General features: G+C 49.7%; 1 protein-coding gene across 1 annotated transcript; it reads left to right on the forward strand.

Annotated features, from left to right (window-relative positions):
* Positions 1-3848: 3848 nt before the first annotated feature.
* Positions 3849-5426, forward strand: LOC125948276 (uncharacterized). The gene has a single exon (XM_049674185.1). It carries the CDS (start codon positions 3893-3895, stop codon positions 4883-4885), a length of 993 nt encoding a protein of 330 aa, XP_049530142.1. The 5' UTR covers positions 3849-3892; the 3' UTR covers positions 4886-5426.
* Positions 5427-17929: the final 12503 nt, after the last annotated feature.

The raw sequence follows: 17929 nt of genomic DNA on the forward strand, positions 1-17929 counted from the left end.
CAGGTTCGCTGCTATGATGCTGCGATGACGGCGAGTATTTGATGCGACGCCACCACCCCTTTTTGTGTGACTCCTACACTAAGAAGTGATCCGGTGACGCCTTGATGATGATGCTATTTGGTTCATTGTGAGGATACGTGTGTTCGAACCACACTGCGTGTGTGTGTGTGTGTGTGTGTGTGTGTGTGTGTGTGTGTGTGAGGTGGTGTTCTCTAATGAAAATTCTTGTTCCATATTTTATTCATCTCTGGCAACGCGCCAGCGGGTTGGGAGTTTTATGGTCCGCGCACACCGAGAACTGAGTGGCGGTTGGTGCGTGCGGTGGCACGGTCGCTTTTATTACCGGTTTGCCTTACACCCCACAACCCCGACGTCAAATCGCGGGCGCTACCGTGAGCTACTCCGTCACCTGCCAACGGCACAAAATGGCGCTGGTTATGATAGTAAACGACAAGCACGGATCATAATAGAGCACGCCAGCGCCAGCACCGTTTGGAACGCACGCGTTTCATGAAGGTGCGTTTTTATGACCGTGGCACAATCAATTGTATGTGCGTGCTACTGATGCTGCTGCAGCTGTTGGTCCAGGGATCTTGGGAAGAGATGCGTCAAGTGCTCGCGGGCAAAGAGAAAAGCATTATTAACAGGCCTTCCTTTCAGGCCGGTAGTTTGTGTTGCAAATGAAATGATGATGAACAATCGCGAAGGATGGGGCCTGTGTGAGGTAGTAAAGCAGAGTTTTGTGTGGAATATGAATTTTGCTTGCTATCCATAGCGTGCTCTTTCAAAGGGTTGTTTTTTGCACGAGGAAACTTGTGATACTGCGCACAGCATCAGTTTCCTGAATGTTTATACTGCTTGCTATCACCTTTTAAGGAGCAGTTTGTTTAACTAACTTCAGTACTGTTAGTAGAAATGTCTATTAGTAGTTGCTAATTTAGCATTTGTTTCTTCATCCACTATCTGTATATCTGTTTGAATATTTTGCTATTATAACGACAGCTCTTCGAAACTTGAACAACTTTCAGCAAAAGCAAAAACACTGTTAAGCGTAAAACCATGATTTTCTCTAAAAAAACAATTCCTTCTCCAGTAATATTACGTGAGCTTTCTGTGTTGCAACCACATCGTTTGACAACCGGCCTCAAATACTTTTTTGACAACCGTCTGCTGCTGCTGCTGCTGCTGCTGCTGCTGCTGCTTCTGGCATGCTTCGATGGTTCTGCCGCAAAAAAAAAAACCGTGGCATCAACTTTCCGAGATGGTTGCAACCGATTTCAAATGGTGATAATCACCATCAACACCTTATCTCGCCACCGAGGGCCACGTTAATTAAAGCACACACTTCACGCCGGTTCATCAAACACTCGATTGAAATCGAAACCACGAACCAACCCGGGGGTGGGCGATAAAAGCGTCTGGCAAATAAAGCTTCATTCATTGCCTTGTCACTGTGGTCGTTGCATTAATGCTCGCCGAAAATCATCCCCTCGCAAGTCGGTGGTGGCGGTGGTGCATTGCGCCGACTGCAATGGCCGACATCCTGGCGAAGACCGGGGAAGACAGGAGCAGGGCTAGGGGCTAGTGGTCGCGATAAAGCCATTTGTTCATCAAGATAAGGACCCTCTCCCGTTGGAGAGTAAGAGGAGATCCTGTTAAAAAGTTAATAAATTATTCAGTTTAGGGATGAAGCCGGTGGTCGGTGCGGCGTCCGGACAATTTCCATATTACGCTGGCGGCTGACTGGTGGCCACTGACACTGGCATCCGTACGGGGGGGTTGGAGGGTTACAAAATGGGGTCTTCGCTGTGGACCAAATTAGCCGCTGCTTTTGAAGTCCCTCGGCTCGGGGAAGTGTATGTGTGTGTGTGTGTGTGTGTGCGAGGGCGAGGCCATGTTGGTGATGTAGCAGCATCGCCCCGAGGGATGAACCGGGATCGAGACGACGGCGTTTGATCTTACCAGTCCATGTTCCACTGACAAAAGGCCGCCTCCTTCGGCCGGTCGGTCCATGTTGCGACAATGCTACCGAATGCCCGTCAGCTCATCAGCTGCTAAACGGTCGGACGGGATGGTGGTGGTGGTGGTGGTGGTGGTCGTGGGATTTTTCTTGTTTCCTCGATCTCCGTCGGAAAAGCTGTTGGATTGTGTCGTGTCGCTATCGTGTGTGAGGTTTCCTTTCATTTCCTTTCTGCTGCGTTTGAAAATGAAAAACTTGGCCTTCATCTGGCGGAGGCCAGAGTCCTGGGGGTGTTCTTGCTCTTGGTCAAACGTTTGCCCGAGGGCCCTGATTCGTCCGGCACTTGCCTTGCCGTCAATGGGCGAAGTCACAAAAGCGCCAAGCCTCACACCACAGCTGGGGACTGGAAGCCACCCGTTACCAGACCGCACACCCACACACGGAACCGATGTTAAGCTGCAGTACGAAGGAAGAGGAAAGGAAAGAATTATGCCGGCTCGGATGAAACTTGCACCATAAATTCGGTCCAGGGGTTCGCTCAAATTCGTGACGCGCATGATGCCTTTTCCCTTTTTGGGTTTGACTTTTTAGTTGGAATTTAAATTGTTTGTTCAAAATCAGTGGAGAGAAGAGCACTCGGTGCACCGTTGTTTGAGAAATGCTGCTCATTGTCATTCAAATCATTTCGACGGTGGTTTTTGCTGCTGGTTTCCATTTTCTTTGGCAAACGATACTTGGCAGAGGACGCCCAATGCTACACTTTTTAGCGTTGCGAATGGGAATCAAAATGAAAAATTCCTCGCTTGGTACTGAAGAAGCTGATGGTAAATTGGAAACTCTAAATATTGGATTGGCAGCCATATTGTCGTAATCGAGACATTCTACTTTGAATCACCGCCAGCTATGATGATGAAACAAGAGGCTAATGCTGGTGTTAAAGTGATGCAAGCGAGCTTCTCTTGTCTTAAAAATGGGAAAATAGTAATAAGTCCTAGTCCTCAGTATTCCGTTTTGGGAAAAACTGGAAGAAAGTTTTAAAATTGTTCCATAGACGATCAGTTCCATCAAACCATAAATTAAAAAAACAAATATAACAAAAGACTAAATCTGTTGATGTGTTATAGAAAATGCCGGTCTAATTTCATCTTCGTGAAGGATTCCACTAACGTTCAGTTTGCAAAATCTAATGGATAGAATGAACGTCTAAGGGGGTACCCTTACAGCGCAATGGCCATGATTAGCCTCCAAGACATTTATTCGCACAAAAGCATCTGAGGCTTTTCCGTTATGCTGCAGTGCGTTATGACTTATGATTTGTGGTTCTGTTGTGTGCCATGTTTCTGTGCGTGTGTGTATATGTGTGATTATTCTCCAAACCAGCAGCTAGAACCCACCCACCAGGTGACAGGTAATAAGGCATGTAATTGTGTGCGAGTCATACCGGTCAAGCCAAAACCCCTCCACCACTACTGCTGCTTGCCTTATGCATGCACACCAACCAACCAAAGGGAACGCCCGAACCAACCGGCGGCAAACGAGCGAACGACAAATCATCACTTTCCGCCGGTTTCGCAGCCGGTACCAACCCCATTGTACCGGAACTGCACCGCGCCGTTAAACGGTGCAGATCAAACATGTGTTTTCACTCGTCGGATCCGGTGCACCTGGCCGTCGCCGCCACCGCCGCCGCCACCGCATGGCCGCCGGGGTAGTAGTGAGTTGTGAGTGTGCCACATTGTGCCACGCCGTTGTCACGCTCGTACGCTAGTCTGCCTTTCGGTGTCAGGCACCGGCCGGGTCCGCGGGCTTTCCATTTTGGCGCGCGCTGTCGTCGCTGTCGTTGGCAACAATTATCGCTGGCTGCTAGCTGGCTGGCTGGTTGGCAAGCGGGCGCATCGTAGCAGCCGGTGCAACAGTTGCCTCGCGACCATCATGGTGGTGAATTCAGTTCGTGGCGTCGTTTCGTACCTGGGTTCCGGTGCGGGTGCTCCGGATGCAGCGCGAGCCCTCGACCGGAGTCACCTGACGAGCCGCTGGAATCCGGCGATGTACTCCAACGGACCATCGGGACCCTCGGTACCGCTAGGACCCGGCTACACCACGCTGGATGGTGGCGGTGGACCCTCTGGTGGGGGTGGCGGTGGATCCTTCTATCATCATCCGATGATGCACCAGAATCATCCGTTGGTGGGCGCTGCGGATGGATCGCACGGTTACGGGATGAGGTTCAGTTCGGGTGAGGGTTACGGTGGCAGCAGTAGTGCCCATGGGGGCTACGACTATCATCCACCACCACCGCCCATCCACACGCCTCCCATTTTCCATTCGCATCCTCCCGTGCACCTCGTGACGACGTATTCCAGTGGTGGCCATTCATCGATTGGTAAATCACATCGCGGCGGAGGAAAGGGCGCGGCGTTGTCCGCGTTGACGCTGCTCGCGTTCCTTTATTTCCTCAATATGCTGCAGAGCTGCCTGAAGGAACATATGGCCACAATGAACCCGACGGTGATGGTCATGACGGCTGGTGCGACGCGTCGAAAAGACATTGCAACCGTGACGGAGCAGGATCGCAGTTCGGACGAGAGTCACGAGGAGCAGGAAAGCGACGAGGATGGTCCGGCCGATAGTGGAGATTATGATGGTGGTGGTGGTGCAGCGGCCGTCGAGAGGTATGAGGCGATCTCGCGTCGCTATCAGCTTCTCACCTCCTCCAATCACACGCTCAATCCTTACGTCAAACCATCAACACGGTCGACGATCCGGAAAAGGATACCGGAAACACCTTCCCGGAATCAAGAGCAGCAGCAACAGCAACAGGAGCAATGGCGTCAACCAACAACAGTCAGGAAGAGACCTGTCAACCGCTACGGACCAGATCATGCCGGAAGTGATTGGCATACGAGCGAGCGTGGCCGACACTAACGGCTAAAGTGTGCTTGTGTGTGCTTGTGCTTGTGCTTGTGTGTGTCTGTGTGAGAGTTGTTGGAGAGTTGTTAAGTGAAAAAGTTCTAGACATAATAAATAAACCATCGAGCGATTGTCGTCGCGCTGTGTGGACGACAGTGAAAAATGGCGGCCGTTCCTCGATGGTCCAACTTCGGGCGCTTCATTATCTGACTTACTAATTCTCTCATCTCCTGCTTCCATCTCATCTCCTCTTGTTCGTGGTAGGTGGAGTGAGGAGTGGGGCAGTAGTGGATCATATGAAATGCATAAATAATACAAGCGCACACTGGCCGGTGTTGGCATGGCGCAGCGGCAGCGCAACACCATCTGATGGCATCTGACGCGGCTGACCTACTAGCAGAAGTGCCTATGGGCACTATGGCGCAATCGGTGGATAAAATGTTTGTTAGAGGAAATCGGTTTTCAATTTCAAATGAAACGTCGGTTGTAGTTAGAGTGAATAGTGCTTGATAGTGAATGAAAGTGAGTAAAATAAGGTTGTAGGAAAATGCGTGATACGATACTAACCTAAAAAGAAAACTACTAACCTTAAAAGAACCTTATAATTTGAAACTGCATTGATTCGATTGCTGAGAACAACTGTTTGTCACTGTCATCTAATACATTCTCTAAACAATTGTCTGAATTTTCCATAAACTACGATTTGACTTCGTTTACCTGTCATCCATTCTCAGAAACTACGAACGAGAAGCATCCTTCTAGATAGAAAATTATAAAAAAAATAAAGAAACCTTGAAAGGACAGCGAGCTAAATAGTAAAACTAACTGTTTAACACTCATTACACTCCTACACTTTGTCATTCCTCCACATTCCAGCAGACCTTGCTGTGCATCATGCGGGCACAGGAAAATTTATTTTCCAGATTAAAAATATGGCCTCTCCGACAATGCACAGCGGGTATGGTGAAACTTTGCAAACAAGAGTTGACCGAGTAATGGTAGGTGGTACCGGTAATAGACGCAGCAGAAGCAGCAGCAGCAGCAGCAGCAGCAACATCAGCATCAACCACCAACCAAACCAGAGCAGCATCAAAAATGGTCGAACAAAAAAAAAAAGAAAAAGCTCCACTCCGCGCAGATAAGACGCCGCGTTGCAGGATCGTTGGAGGATGAAAGTTTTTCAATTAAGATGTTCCTTCCGCTAGTTGTGGACGGGGTGGTTGTTGGCAAAGGAAAGATGAGCCCGGGGACGGGCGCTCATCGGTGGTAATGAGAAAGATCGCGGGCACCGTGGCCTAAATGTGTTGGTGGAAAGAACAATTGTTTCCAGATAGTTTCACCGCCACCTCATTACTGGTGCCAACAGCGGTGTAGCGGAGTGAGAGGGGAGGGAAAAGAATTGAAATTGGCAAACATCATAAACTAATTTCGTGCAGTGCTGCAGCTGCACACCTGCAGCGACCCCTGATCCCCCCGAAGGATAGCGGCCACACCAGGGCGGCCATTATCGACAGGCGATGCTTTTGCATAGTATTGACTTTCAAATACGGGGGCCACCTCACTGGTGTGCCCACAGTGGTCCAGCCGTCGCTTAATTATGCACACCGACGTGACACGGTTTTATGCTGCCACATATCCCGGCAGCCCCGGGAGCACGTTTGATGTTGAGGCAAGTGGTCCGTGTACTATCGCCGCGTCGATATATAGCACCGAGCGTGCTCTTTTGACTCGTTGCTCGCTGCTCCCGATGTGACCACTAATAGTAATTTAGATCATCAGCATCATCATCGTCATCATCATCGTCATCATCAACATCATCATCATCAGCATCGTCATTGGCAGCAGCAACAGCAGTAGGAGGCCGCCTCTCGCAGGGGTCATTAATTTATGAGGTGATATTTACATTTATAGTTCGGGCTGTTGATTAATATTTATTGTAGTCTCATTAGCATTTCATATGATTAGGTTCCGGGGCCGGTGGCCCACCCCGGGATCCCGCATGGAATGTCGCATGGAACGCATGTTTCCATAGTTTCCACCTGCTGACCTTCTGACCTACAGCTTCCGGGGCCGGGGCGGGTGTCGACTCGATGAATATTGTGCGTCCGGGGGAGGAGTTAACAGACCCCCGAATTGACCGAAAGCATATTTGCGCAAGCATAAAAATGAATTATTGTGGCGCGCTCGTCGCTTGCTGCGAATTGGTAATTGTTTTTATGCTTATCTGAAATCGTTTGCTGTTCGTTTGCTTTTCGAAGTTCCACTAAAAGGCCGGCATGAGCCAGCAACATTGTGCCAATATTCGAAGGACGTTGGAGTACCAGAGGCCATTCTAGTGAAGGTTTATCGATCGTCGTACTAACCATTATTTAATAAACACTAGCCACCGGCCAGGGCATCATCTCAACTAAATTAGTCAAATTATCAATAGCATCATCGATCACCTGCCGGGCAAGTTCCGCCGGCGAGACACTCTTCATCATCATCCTCATCATCTACGTCGCCGTCATCGTCATCGTCTAGTTGCGGCCTCGCAGCATAACTCTTTCCTGGCCAGACGCCTAATAGCCCTCGGGCAACATAGGTTAAATGGAGTGAAATTGATTCGGTGAGGCATGTAAATAGACATAAATACCGGAGCAGAGGACAAAAATGGCGATTCCGGCGACCGGTGCGATGCCCGGTCACCAGACGAGACGAGACGAACCATCGTCTCCACCGCTGCTGATGCCATAGCAACAGCATTGTGGTCCACGGTTGTCGTCCACGGCATCATATCACTCGCAACCGCTCTCTCTCTATCTCTCTCTGTCTCTGCCATCGCTACATTGTCGTCGGTTGGAAGGAACGTTTCGCAAAACCACAACCACCGGCATGAAGGGGGGAGAGTGTGTGTGTTGTGTGTGGGAAGGAGGGGGTCCGTTTCCTTATCTTGTCCTCCCAGAACTTCCCGGTATGCTGTCTGTACACGGAAAACAGTCTTCGAGTGTCGGAAAAGCAAATTGAGGATGTTTCTCCTGCTATTCACAGCTCTCTTCTTAATGGCTGTCTCTGTGTGTGTGTGTGTATGTGTGTGTGCGCGCTCAACCGTTTGGTTCTTATGTTGTGTCCTCCGTCTTCTACTGACCACACGTTGGACGATGGACGGTATACCGGCAACGAGTGACACAGCCAACTGTGGCCAAAGTGTGCCAATTCTCTCCCTGTTGCTGGCCGTCCGATGAAGCAACCGTTAGAGGGGCTCGGAATCGAGTCGAGACGAAAAACATTAATTGTTTTCATTTACCTACCGCCACCGCTACTACTTACCGCCGCTACTACCCCTTTCGGCGTGGTTCGCCAATCTGGACGCTGCCGGTGTACGTATTTGCTTCTTTGCCTTCATCTTGCGCGACCTGTAGACTTGGGAACGGAGAAGAACCTCGGACGGGAACTTTGTACACTAACTACAGGACAGAACTTTCTTGCGGTCATGTTCGGTGCCTTTCTTGCGGCTCCCTTTGCCCCAAAAACTTGTGCTTCTCATTGTGCTGCTGTAGACCAGAGCGAAAGAGAGAGAAGGATCGCAATAGTGCAGGAGGACCTCGGAAGTAGGACTTTGTTCGAGCGGCTAGCAGCAATGGCAATGATCCCGATGGACAGTAAACACTAAATAAACGACACAGTGCACACTGTTCGCCGGTTACCGGGTGGCACACACAGTTGTCACAATGTCTGGCCAGAAACAGGAGCATCAGAAGTAGAAGTCGATGCCGCAGGACTAGAGGGAAAACATTGACCACACACACATACAGACGGACAGAGACAACAGGCGAAGCGAATTCTGTTTTTCTGCTTTCAGTGTTTTGAGAAGATAGCCGTAGGGTAGGATCCAGTGATGAAGTTCTCACTGCAGTCTATTAAAAACATTAAATCTTCAAACTTTGCTACCCCCGAACATGGCAATGGCGGTGGTGACGATGGTGGTTGTGGTGGTGGTGATACCTGTTCTCCCCCCCTTGGGGGTGGGTGGGAGTTCCTCCAGAATTTGCTTTGATGTCATGAACGGCATGTAGCTAATATGTTGCTCTTCTGTCCTATGCATGTTGTTGTATTGTATTAGGCATAAAGCACGAAACAATTTCAATCAGTATAATGGAATGAAGCCCTTGTATAAAGTCGTTTTTTGTCCAGTTTTGGGGATGTTATTCAATTTACAAAATTCGGTCTTTCGTTCTTCTTTTATATCATATAGTTTTTGTTCTATCAATTTAAATACCAAGAGCGCATATGAAACCGATTAGAGCAGGCCCTGAGCTTGTCAACTGCCAAACTTAGGTCCAAGCAAACACGTTCCAAGTAGCTGTCCTGCAAACATAGATCCGAACAGCAGTTGACTTATGCATATCAACTACTTTGTGGGAAATATCGCGTTGAAACGCTTTTTGGAACGTTTTTTTTTTTCATGAAAGCGCTTGGCCATGCTAGCGCTAGCGCACGTCTGTCAACCATCTCGAGACCGAAAATCATAAATCATGCATCGCCAGCGCACACGCCAGCCAGCGCCAGGGCAGCGGAAAATCACGGGACGGACGCCGGAGGGAAAGGTGCAGTCCGAAAGAGACCGGAAAGCCATTGGTGAAAGCCAGCGCCATCGGCCGGCTGCAATTTCCATTCCACTTTTCCCCAGGTTTCCCCAGCAGGCCGGTTTCCTCTCGGTTTCGCCGCCAGAAAGCGCACCGGACGGGCGGCCGAGCGGCTTAAGTCGCAAAAGGGCAAGATCAGAAGAGCGGAAAACAGAATCGTGCTCAACAAAGTGAAACGATGAAAGACGCCGGAGCCGAAAGCCGGAGCCACGCAAAGACAGCAGACGAGTGAGCGGAACGCGAGCGAGCGAGCAAGACGATGCGGCGGTGTCGAGTGTCGAGTGGCCGAAAAAGAAGAGAAATGCGGGAAGGGAGCCCCTAGACCCACCCGAACCAGGGCCGGCCAGCAACGGAAGCATAATGAAGCGCCGGAACATATTTTCCGCTACACTAATCGAGTGCACTGCTGCACCGTCGCCCGTTAAGATGAAGATTCCGTAGCAAAAAGTGCTGACTGGTGGCGTGGCGGCTTTCGTTAGAAATCAAAGAAAGTGGTCGTCCTTCTTCGCACAAATGCGGTATGTGTGTGTGTGTGTGTGTGTGTGCGCGTCGAATTTGGACGAGATGATTTGAGACCTCTTCATCAAAACTGCTGCTGCAGACGCTTTTGCTCTCCAATTCCTTTTTTTTTAGTTGGATCCAAGGACTAGCCATATGGGTTCGAAGAAGAACATTAAGGCTGGCCAGCGGTTGTTGGAAGGAACGCCATGCAGGAGGCGGCATGGTTTCCGGCGGAAAGTGTAGCAACATTTAAATATCTGCACGTCTTTCGGCTGAACGGACGGGATCTGAAGTCGTTGACGTGACTGTTGCTGCTGCTGCTGCTGCGGTGGTGGAGTCAAAGGTAAAAGGTCAGGACCGTAGCTCAATGTCGGTACTGGGAAGGATGCTGCCACAGTCCCTTCGGAAAGCTGCTTGAAATGTTAAGCGAACTTTTGATCTGTTCGTGAGCGACTTAATGGCCATCGACGGTGAACAATACAGCATCACCTACCAGCAATCTCTTCTATCAAATGGAGAAGCACCTCCTACCCCTTGATTCCAGTTCGACATTTGATCTGTGGTCTGTGCGCGAAGCGACCACCCACGTGTAGAACCGGTAATGGTGCTCCGGTACTACGGTACGGATTTTATTAAGCCGGATATCTCTGCTACCACAATCCTGCATCTTTATTTAAATTTGTTTTTTAAATATGTTTCAGTCACTTTATGGTATGTGAATCGCCTTATGGCTGGCAGTGCTGATAAGAACAGGAATAGGTATCGTGATATCTTATCATGATGAATTGCTCCAGGCTGGCGCCACACTCCGCCAGTGTTGTTATTTGCCCAGCAAACAACTGCATATTGTTCTTCAACCCCGGAAATAGTGTTATCCTTCATTCAATTAGGGTGCAATTAGGCTAGACACGCGTTTCGAGATAAGATAACAACAGCTGGAACACATCCATAGCCCTGGTCAGAAGTAAGTTTGCGTTGAAATTTAAGATATCACGCCGAAGCGTGACCGTTACATGAAGGTCACGACGCCTTCATACACTATCCGCCCTGGTACAGTACGGCAGCATCTTCCATCAGTTCCCAGCTTGCCAACGCGTTGTAGATAGCCATGTTTCCATAATCTACTTCTTTTGGACGAGCGAAAATACTCCGGCAAAAAAATGTCTGTTCCAGCTTCTCCGGCTGGTCTCCAACTTGCCACAGTACGTTCCTCCCGTACAGCTCCTTGGTCAAATTTTCCACCCAAGCGAAAGCACAAAAAAAGCAAATCAACGGACACACAAAAGCTTTTCCAAAGCACACGCGCGCTTGGGAATGGGAGATGGCGGGGGTAGGGCGGGTACCGGCACAATGAGCAATGGAAATGATGGAAAAATTTATTAGATTTACTTTTCCTTTTCGGTGAGCGCAGCGTTCGGACTTGCGGACTTGGGAAAGAAGCATATGTTAATGGGAAGCGGGAGCGGTAAGCGAGTGGCGAATGGAGACCACCGGAGGGATCTGCTATCGACACAGACACAGCAACGGCGAGAGCAACAATCGGAGCCGCGAGCGAATCGCAGAAATACAACGAATGAATGGTGAACTTTGAGCTGGGACGATAGCAACTTGGAAGCCGATTTGGGAAGTTGAACGTACCACCGTGCACCGTGCGCAACGGTACGGGGGCCAGGACCATGAACCAGAACAGTGAGACTCCAGGCAGCCAGTCCAGGCCAGGCCGGTTCGGTGACCAGTTCCGAATGGAAATGCGTCGATGTCATATTCTGCGGAGCAGCAAACGCAAGTTCTGCGAGCTAAATCGTGAAGGTTTTCGAAGCGGTAAATGTATCAGTTACTACTCAGGACTGCTATAGAGCTCCACTAAAAAGGCTGAATTGCTGAGGGGACGTGCTCTTGGAATAAGTCTAATTCCCGCGATTCGCTTCCCCCCCAAAAATCCCATCACACACTCGCCGGATGAAAGGACCTCGGTATCCTCGTTCCGAAACTCTAGCGCGCCACTAGCAAGCAGAGAGCGCACTTTGCAGCTGTTTGTTGTTTGTCTGCCACTGCTCGCCCGTTCGTTCGCCGGTTTTTCTGCTTTCGCCGAAGATTTATTGATAATTTAATGCTCACAAAGCGAGTTTAGGAATAAATTTCCTTGGCTCTATTCATTCAAATTTCGTGTACTCCCGATAACACCCGCTCGCCGTTCGCGAGGTGTAGAGCGGTTACCACCGCAGATCTAGCGGCTAGTGACTTGACAGATGAGTGGCCGCAAGCCGAGCATAGTCGAGTGCGACGGCAAAAAGGCTAAGGGAAGAGGGGAGGCTAAGAGGGTTCGAGTCCATTCGCAGCGTGCCTGCATTGTTGCAGCAGCACTGCGAAACCACGCCGCGGTGAAATGGAGAAGCTGGTGAAAATGGTCACCATAAATCTTGCTTTCCGCTAGCTGCTGAGCTTGCTGGCCTCGGTGGCCACAACCGACTCAAGACAGCATGCATACATACATGCATGCATGTCTGTACTGTGACCCGGCGGACGGGAATGGCTTTGGGCGCGGTGCGCGGCTTGACTGGCTTGAGATTCGCCAGAATGATGCGGTCGACCGCGACCGGGTGCCTCGAAGATTCGACCACGAGCTTACGGACCAGCACATTGGGCAAATGGAGAGAAATGGTTTTGCATTTGCGTACTCGTCGTACTCGCGGAAGACGAAGGACAAGGGGAAGGGCTGGCGGTGAAATAGCTGGACCGCAGGGCCTTTTCTGAATTGTGCTGCCATTGGTCGCCGCTGCGGTGGGTCAGTCAGTCAACGGTGCAATGGTTGCGTAGTTGGCGGAACGTAAACTGCTCTCACTGCTTCTACCACCGCAGCACAAGCACAAGAACGGACGCGTGATATAAGGGCTTTTGGGTGCCAAATAAGCGTTAAGGGATTTGTATTAGAGTGTACTGAACGAGGCAGGCGAGGCTTTCCTTAAAGCCTCGTACATTAGCTTTGATGTTGGGAAATGTCTTGCAGTACAGGAAGTCGTCGTAATACGTAGTTGGCTGTGGCAGAGAACAATCCAAACAGGCCATGGTGTGTTCTGACGCAGGCATGACACTTTCAATCGTAGTAACGCTGGTGGAACAGTTCAAGTTCAGTTGTTAGCAGCGTGTTGTTGGTGTAAAGGGCAAGCATTTCTCAATCCATCGTTTATATAGCAATTCATCAATAGCGTAGAAAGACGTGCAATAAGAAGGAATTCGAACAGAACTGCAGCTGGTGTCGACACGAAGACGCGAGAATCTGGAAGTTACTCGATCAGCTATCACATCCTTCTAAGCGCTAAATCCCGTTCATGGTGGTTCCGTGGTTTTGCATCGACTTCACGCTGCCAATTAGGATGCTAATCAGTAGCACACACCGCTCATCCGGCACAGATTCTCCTCGTTTTCGGTTCGCTTTCATCGGCAGCATGACTTCCGGCAAGGCATATTTAATTGCCAATTACCAGACCCGCCGAGCTCGTTGCTGGCAGACGTTTCGTTTTCGTCGCATCGCTACCAGGCACCGAACGACAAAGGCATGGATGGTGTAAATAGCCATTTTCTGCATTTGTGCCCGGGACACACACACACACACACATGTGCTGCAGTTCTGTCCGTGGTTCAAGGTGAAACGCGTGAGTTCTTATGTTGAAGCAGACGAGAAGCAGGAGGCCATGAAACCACGGAACCAATGAGCGGTATTAATCCGTCCGTAACAGAGAGGAAGACAGGGAGAGAGGGAGAGCTGTAATGCTCCGGATGCATCAGCTAGCGTTCTAGCAGAAGAGATAGCTCCAAGATGGTGCTTTGAAGCAATCCTCTACATTAGAACCTAACCTCAGGACACCTGAACTCCCGAACTTGTAAGTCCGGTGCACCGGTGCACATCAGTTCATCAGGGTAAGTAGGCTTGGGGGGGTGGGGGGTGGGGGGCTTCCACCAACAATGTTACAATCTGAACTCCCATCACTCACTCTCTCATCACTCACCTCATCATATCTGCGGCAGTATGAATGCAAATATTAGCTTTTCAATTTGTGCAACGTTTCCTCGGCAAGTGATGATCGACGTGGCCGAAGCACTTTGTCCTCCAACCCCGGGAGTCGGAGTGATGGCAACTTTGTCGCCAACTAATCGGAAGCCCCTTCTAGGAAGGAAGCCACTATCGGAGGCACTTCGGCATTGTTACCAATCCTTCACATCCTTCCTGCAGCTAGCAGCACGGGACGGGAGTAATCGCGTCGGAGGCGGCGGAGGGCTGGTGGTGTTGAAGACAAACTCGATAGTTTGCTAAGTTCCTCTCTTCCGGTGGTCCCGGGGAGCAGAGATTAGATCGCTTCGTCTCGCGTAACGGCGCGGGTGGAAGAACAATGGGATTCCCTCGACCGGTCCCAACGAACCCGATGAAAGCAATGTTTTTCCAAGTGAAGCAGGCAACCTGGGGCAACCCGAAGGAAGGGGAGGGGAGAGTGGCTGCGGTGGCCTAAAAGCCTCATCAGCTGGAAGCAACCCCGTTGGAGAAGTTGAAGAAGAAGTAGAAGAAGAAGAAGCGATGGTTGCGGGATCACGAAGTTTAACCCATTGTGTGCAGCCAGCTCTGGACGCTGGGGTTGATTGGTACAACCACCACTTAGGGGTGAGTGATGTACTTAACATGGAAGAGGGGAAGGTTTTACCCCCTTTGACCCCCCTCCGGGCCCTGGGAAAGCAAACTAGACACTCCTCGACGACGACGACGACGACGACGACGAAAGGACACCGGCATCGTTCGGCACGGTAATAGCTTCCAGGGCACTAATCACAAGATCCTATCGTCTGCCTGCCTGCCTGCCCGTTCTGCCTACCTCTTGTGGTCGTCTGTAACCATCTACCGCCGGCTACCGCTCGTTGCTCGCTGGGTAATTAAAATGGTGGCTTCGTTCTCCGTGGTCGAAAGGCTCAATCGAAAGGGGTCGAAGGGTCCTGACGAGGTTTGGAGCAGCAGCAGCAGCAGCAGCAGCAGGAGCGGACGTGCCTTTTTCTGGGGGTGTGGTGGGTTGCCATTAAAAACCAGCCACACAGCGGCACGGCGCAGCACAAATGGCCGACAGTCGGGCTGTTGCCGATGAAATAAAATTCGATAAACAGACCATAAATTGTGGGCAAATTTATCGCCATCCAATCGACGCCGCGCGATAAATGATATCTATGCACCGCAAAAACCCTCCCCCGTTCCGCCTTCCTGGTCGCTTGATGGTCACCATTTGCACTCTCTTCCTCTTTCTCTCTATCTGTCCTTGGATTGGGAGTTTTTCTTTCTCTCATTCTTTTTCATCGAGCATTTTCTTGCTGCTGGTGCTGGTGGGGCCTGATGCTGCTAGGGTAATAAAGAGGAAGGATACTTCATGGTTGCGAGGCCACAAATTGAGCAAAACGGGGCTAGACGAGCGACGGGAGACGGGGCGCGTGGCTATAAAGTGTGTCCGGTGGTTTTGATAGGACGTTTGCAGAGCGAAGATTATGGTCAGCGGTACCGGTTGGTGATAACGTATTGATGACGAGAAAATTGCCGGGATTTTCTGTCCCTCTCATTTATACGCTCGCCGTTTTCCTTTTCTTTCGCGAGCCAATCGGTGCTAGAAATAGAAAGAGAAAATGGGCTTTCCCTAAAAAAAAACGTCAAATTTCAACTGATTTGAAGAACTGATGTGCTGACCTACGGCATGATGTTCTCAATCGATAATGTGTGGGAGCAAGTCAATTTCGTTTTCGTTACCAAACATTTCTGGAGCAAGATGCCATCTTGAACCTTTTTTGAACCAACATCTGAGAGAGAACGATGCAGCTCTAATGAAGTCATTGAGGCTAAAAATCGAGAAAAGATATAAACTTTTTACGCTTGCCTTGTGTCTCGAGATATTTCGGATCTATTACACTATTCAAAAATAGTTGAAGAAACTTATTCTAGTCAATGCTACTCTACGCTTCTCCATACTACATCTCCTTCTCTAAGGTTTCTCTTTTCTCCAAGTTTACTGCTTGTGGTGGCTTTTCGTACTGTGGCGCTCTACATACCACATCTGTAAACATAATCAACTGCAACATTCTTTGTCCCCGTTCCCCGAAAAGAACCGTACGAAAGCTAGCGGTAGGCACAGTAGGACGAGACGAGTGTCTCCTGTTGAGCACGATTGACTGACATTAACTTTCGGTTCGTGAAGTTGGCGAGTCGGAGAGTATTATCAATCCTCCGGTCCCAACACACGCACCCAGTAAGTAAACCAAACAAAGGTGAAAAAGGACGAAAGCAAAAACGGGGAACTCCACGGTCCAATCCCGGGTCCCCCACCCGCCGGAATCTCGGCCACTCTCGAACAATTTATTAGGCGGAACGGCTCTTTATCGACGCACGACGCGAAACAATCGTGAAAATAACAATAATCATTAGGTGAATTTTCGGTGAATCGCACGCACAATCGGGAGCGAGCCCGGGGGCCGCTGTTGACGTTTCGTTTCGATTTATGCTACATACCTCACCTACCCTACCCCGTTGCCTTTGCTGCCACCGGTAAAAGGCTCTTTCGGTGAAGCAATAAACAATCGGCTTATTGATTTCTGTTTGCTTTGCTTTACCGTACCGCGTACCGCGCGTTTCGGTCTCCGGCTTCTGTCTGCTTCCGGCTCAGACAGCCGACCGAGCAAGCGAGCGAGCGAGCGGCCTCTTTCGTTGAAACCGGGTGCGTTCCGGTAGCCCGCTAGGTTTAGCTGGATGGACGGCAACGCTGCATGATGGAGAAGGTTAATTTTGGGATTGTGCGACCCTAAAGTGTGTGTGTGTGTGTGTGCCAATATCCGTCGACGGCAGGAAGTGGATTCATTCCGGCGATGGGGATTAACAGAGTGGAGGTTCCTTTCAGCGTGGCTCAACACTCAAGACTTCAAGGGTTGTGAGGTTTCTCGGTCGTTCTAGTATCGGAGCGTAGGAGTAAATTCAATGCCCAATGCCTTGCATCTCGTATGATGAAAGGGAAATGGATGTTGGAATACAAGAGCTGTATATTACGAACTTACTATTATTACTATTAACAGCATTTATAGAATTGCGAAATACGTTTAGTATAAGGTTTTTAGCACAAGAATACTTCAAAAGCGTAGCAGATCTTTCCGTAGCAGATCTAAAAGCGTAGCAGATCCTAATTTAACTAATCTAACTAACAATAATTTCTCTCATCAGTGCTCATTGGTCATTGTTTTGGGATCTGTCCGCTTATTTGATGTTTCCGGACATCCGCCGCATCTGGCACGGTGGGCATTCTTGGTGGCCTTGGTAATTCTTTGATGCGCGAATTACATTTCAATTGGACCCGACCAAGGTACCAAGGTTTGTGTGACGCAAAACCTCCAAATACGGTTCTCAACATTATCTGCATCATCGTGAGGCATTGTGGCATTGGATTTGATTAACCTACCACCGCAGTGCGCCAGTGCAAGATACGGTTCAAAAGACGTATCCGCGCGGCCTTACTAGAGATCCTCAGGCTCAGTCCCAAACACTTGATCCGCTTGATTGGATAATCTATAGTTTGTTTCGTTTGCCGCTAAGCGCCCAATTGAAGCAATTTATCACGACGCTCACCGGTCTCGAGCTTCACGCCAGCTTCAGGTTCAAGTTCAGAGTACGGGAACACTAGCAAATGCACCGTCATGGCGCACCGTAGTGGTGGTTACTCAACGGTCGCAAACTGTTTAGCGTAACGAATACGAAGTAACTTGTAATGGTACTCATCAGGCATCTTCTCTCACATCGAATACAGATGGAACTGTAATACCGTGGTGTGTAATCGGCGCTGATAACCATACTGGGTCACAGCAAATCCGCCAACTACTTAATCGTTGGTCTACAGCAAGACGCAACGATCGATTGATGGCGGTCGAT

Source organism: Anopheles darlingi, chromosome 2 (assembly GCF_943734745.1).
Source record: "Anopheles darlingi chromosome 2, idAnoDarlMG_H_01, whole genome shotgun sequence".
Lineage (NCBI taxonomy): Eukaryota > Metazoa > Arthropoda > Insecta > Diptera > Culicidae > Anopheles > Anopheles darlingi.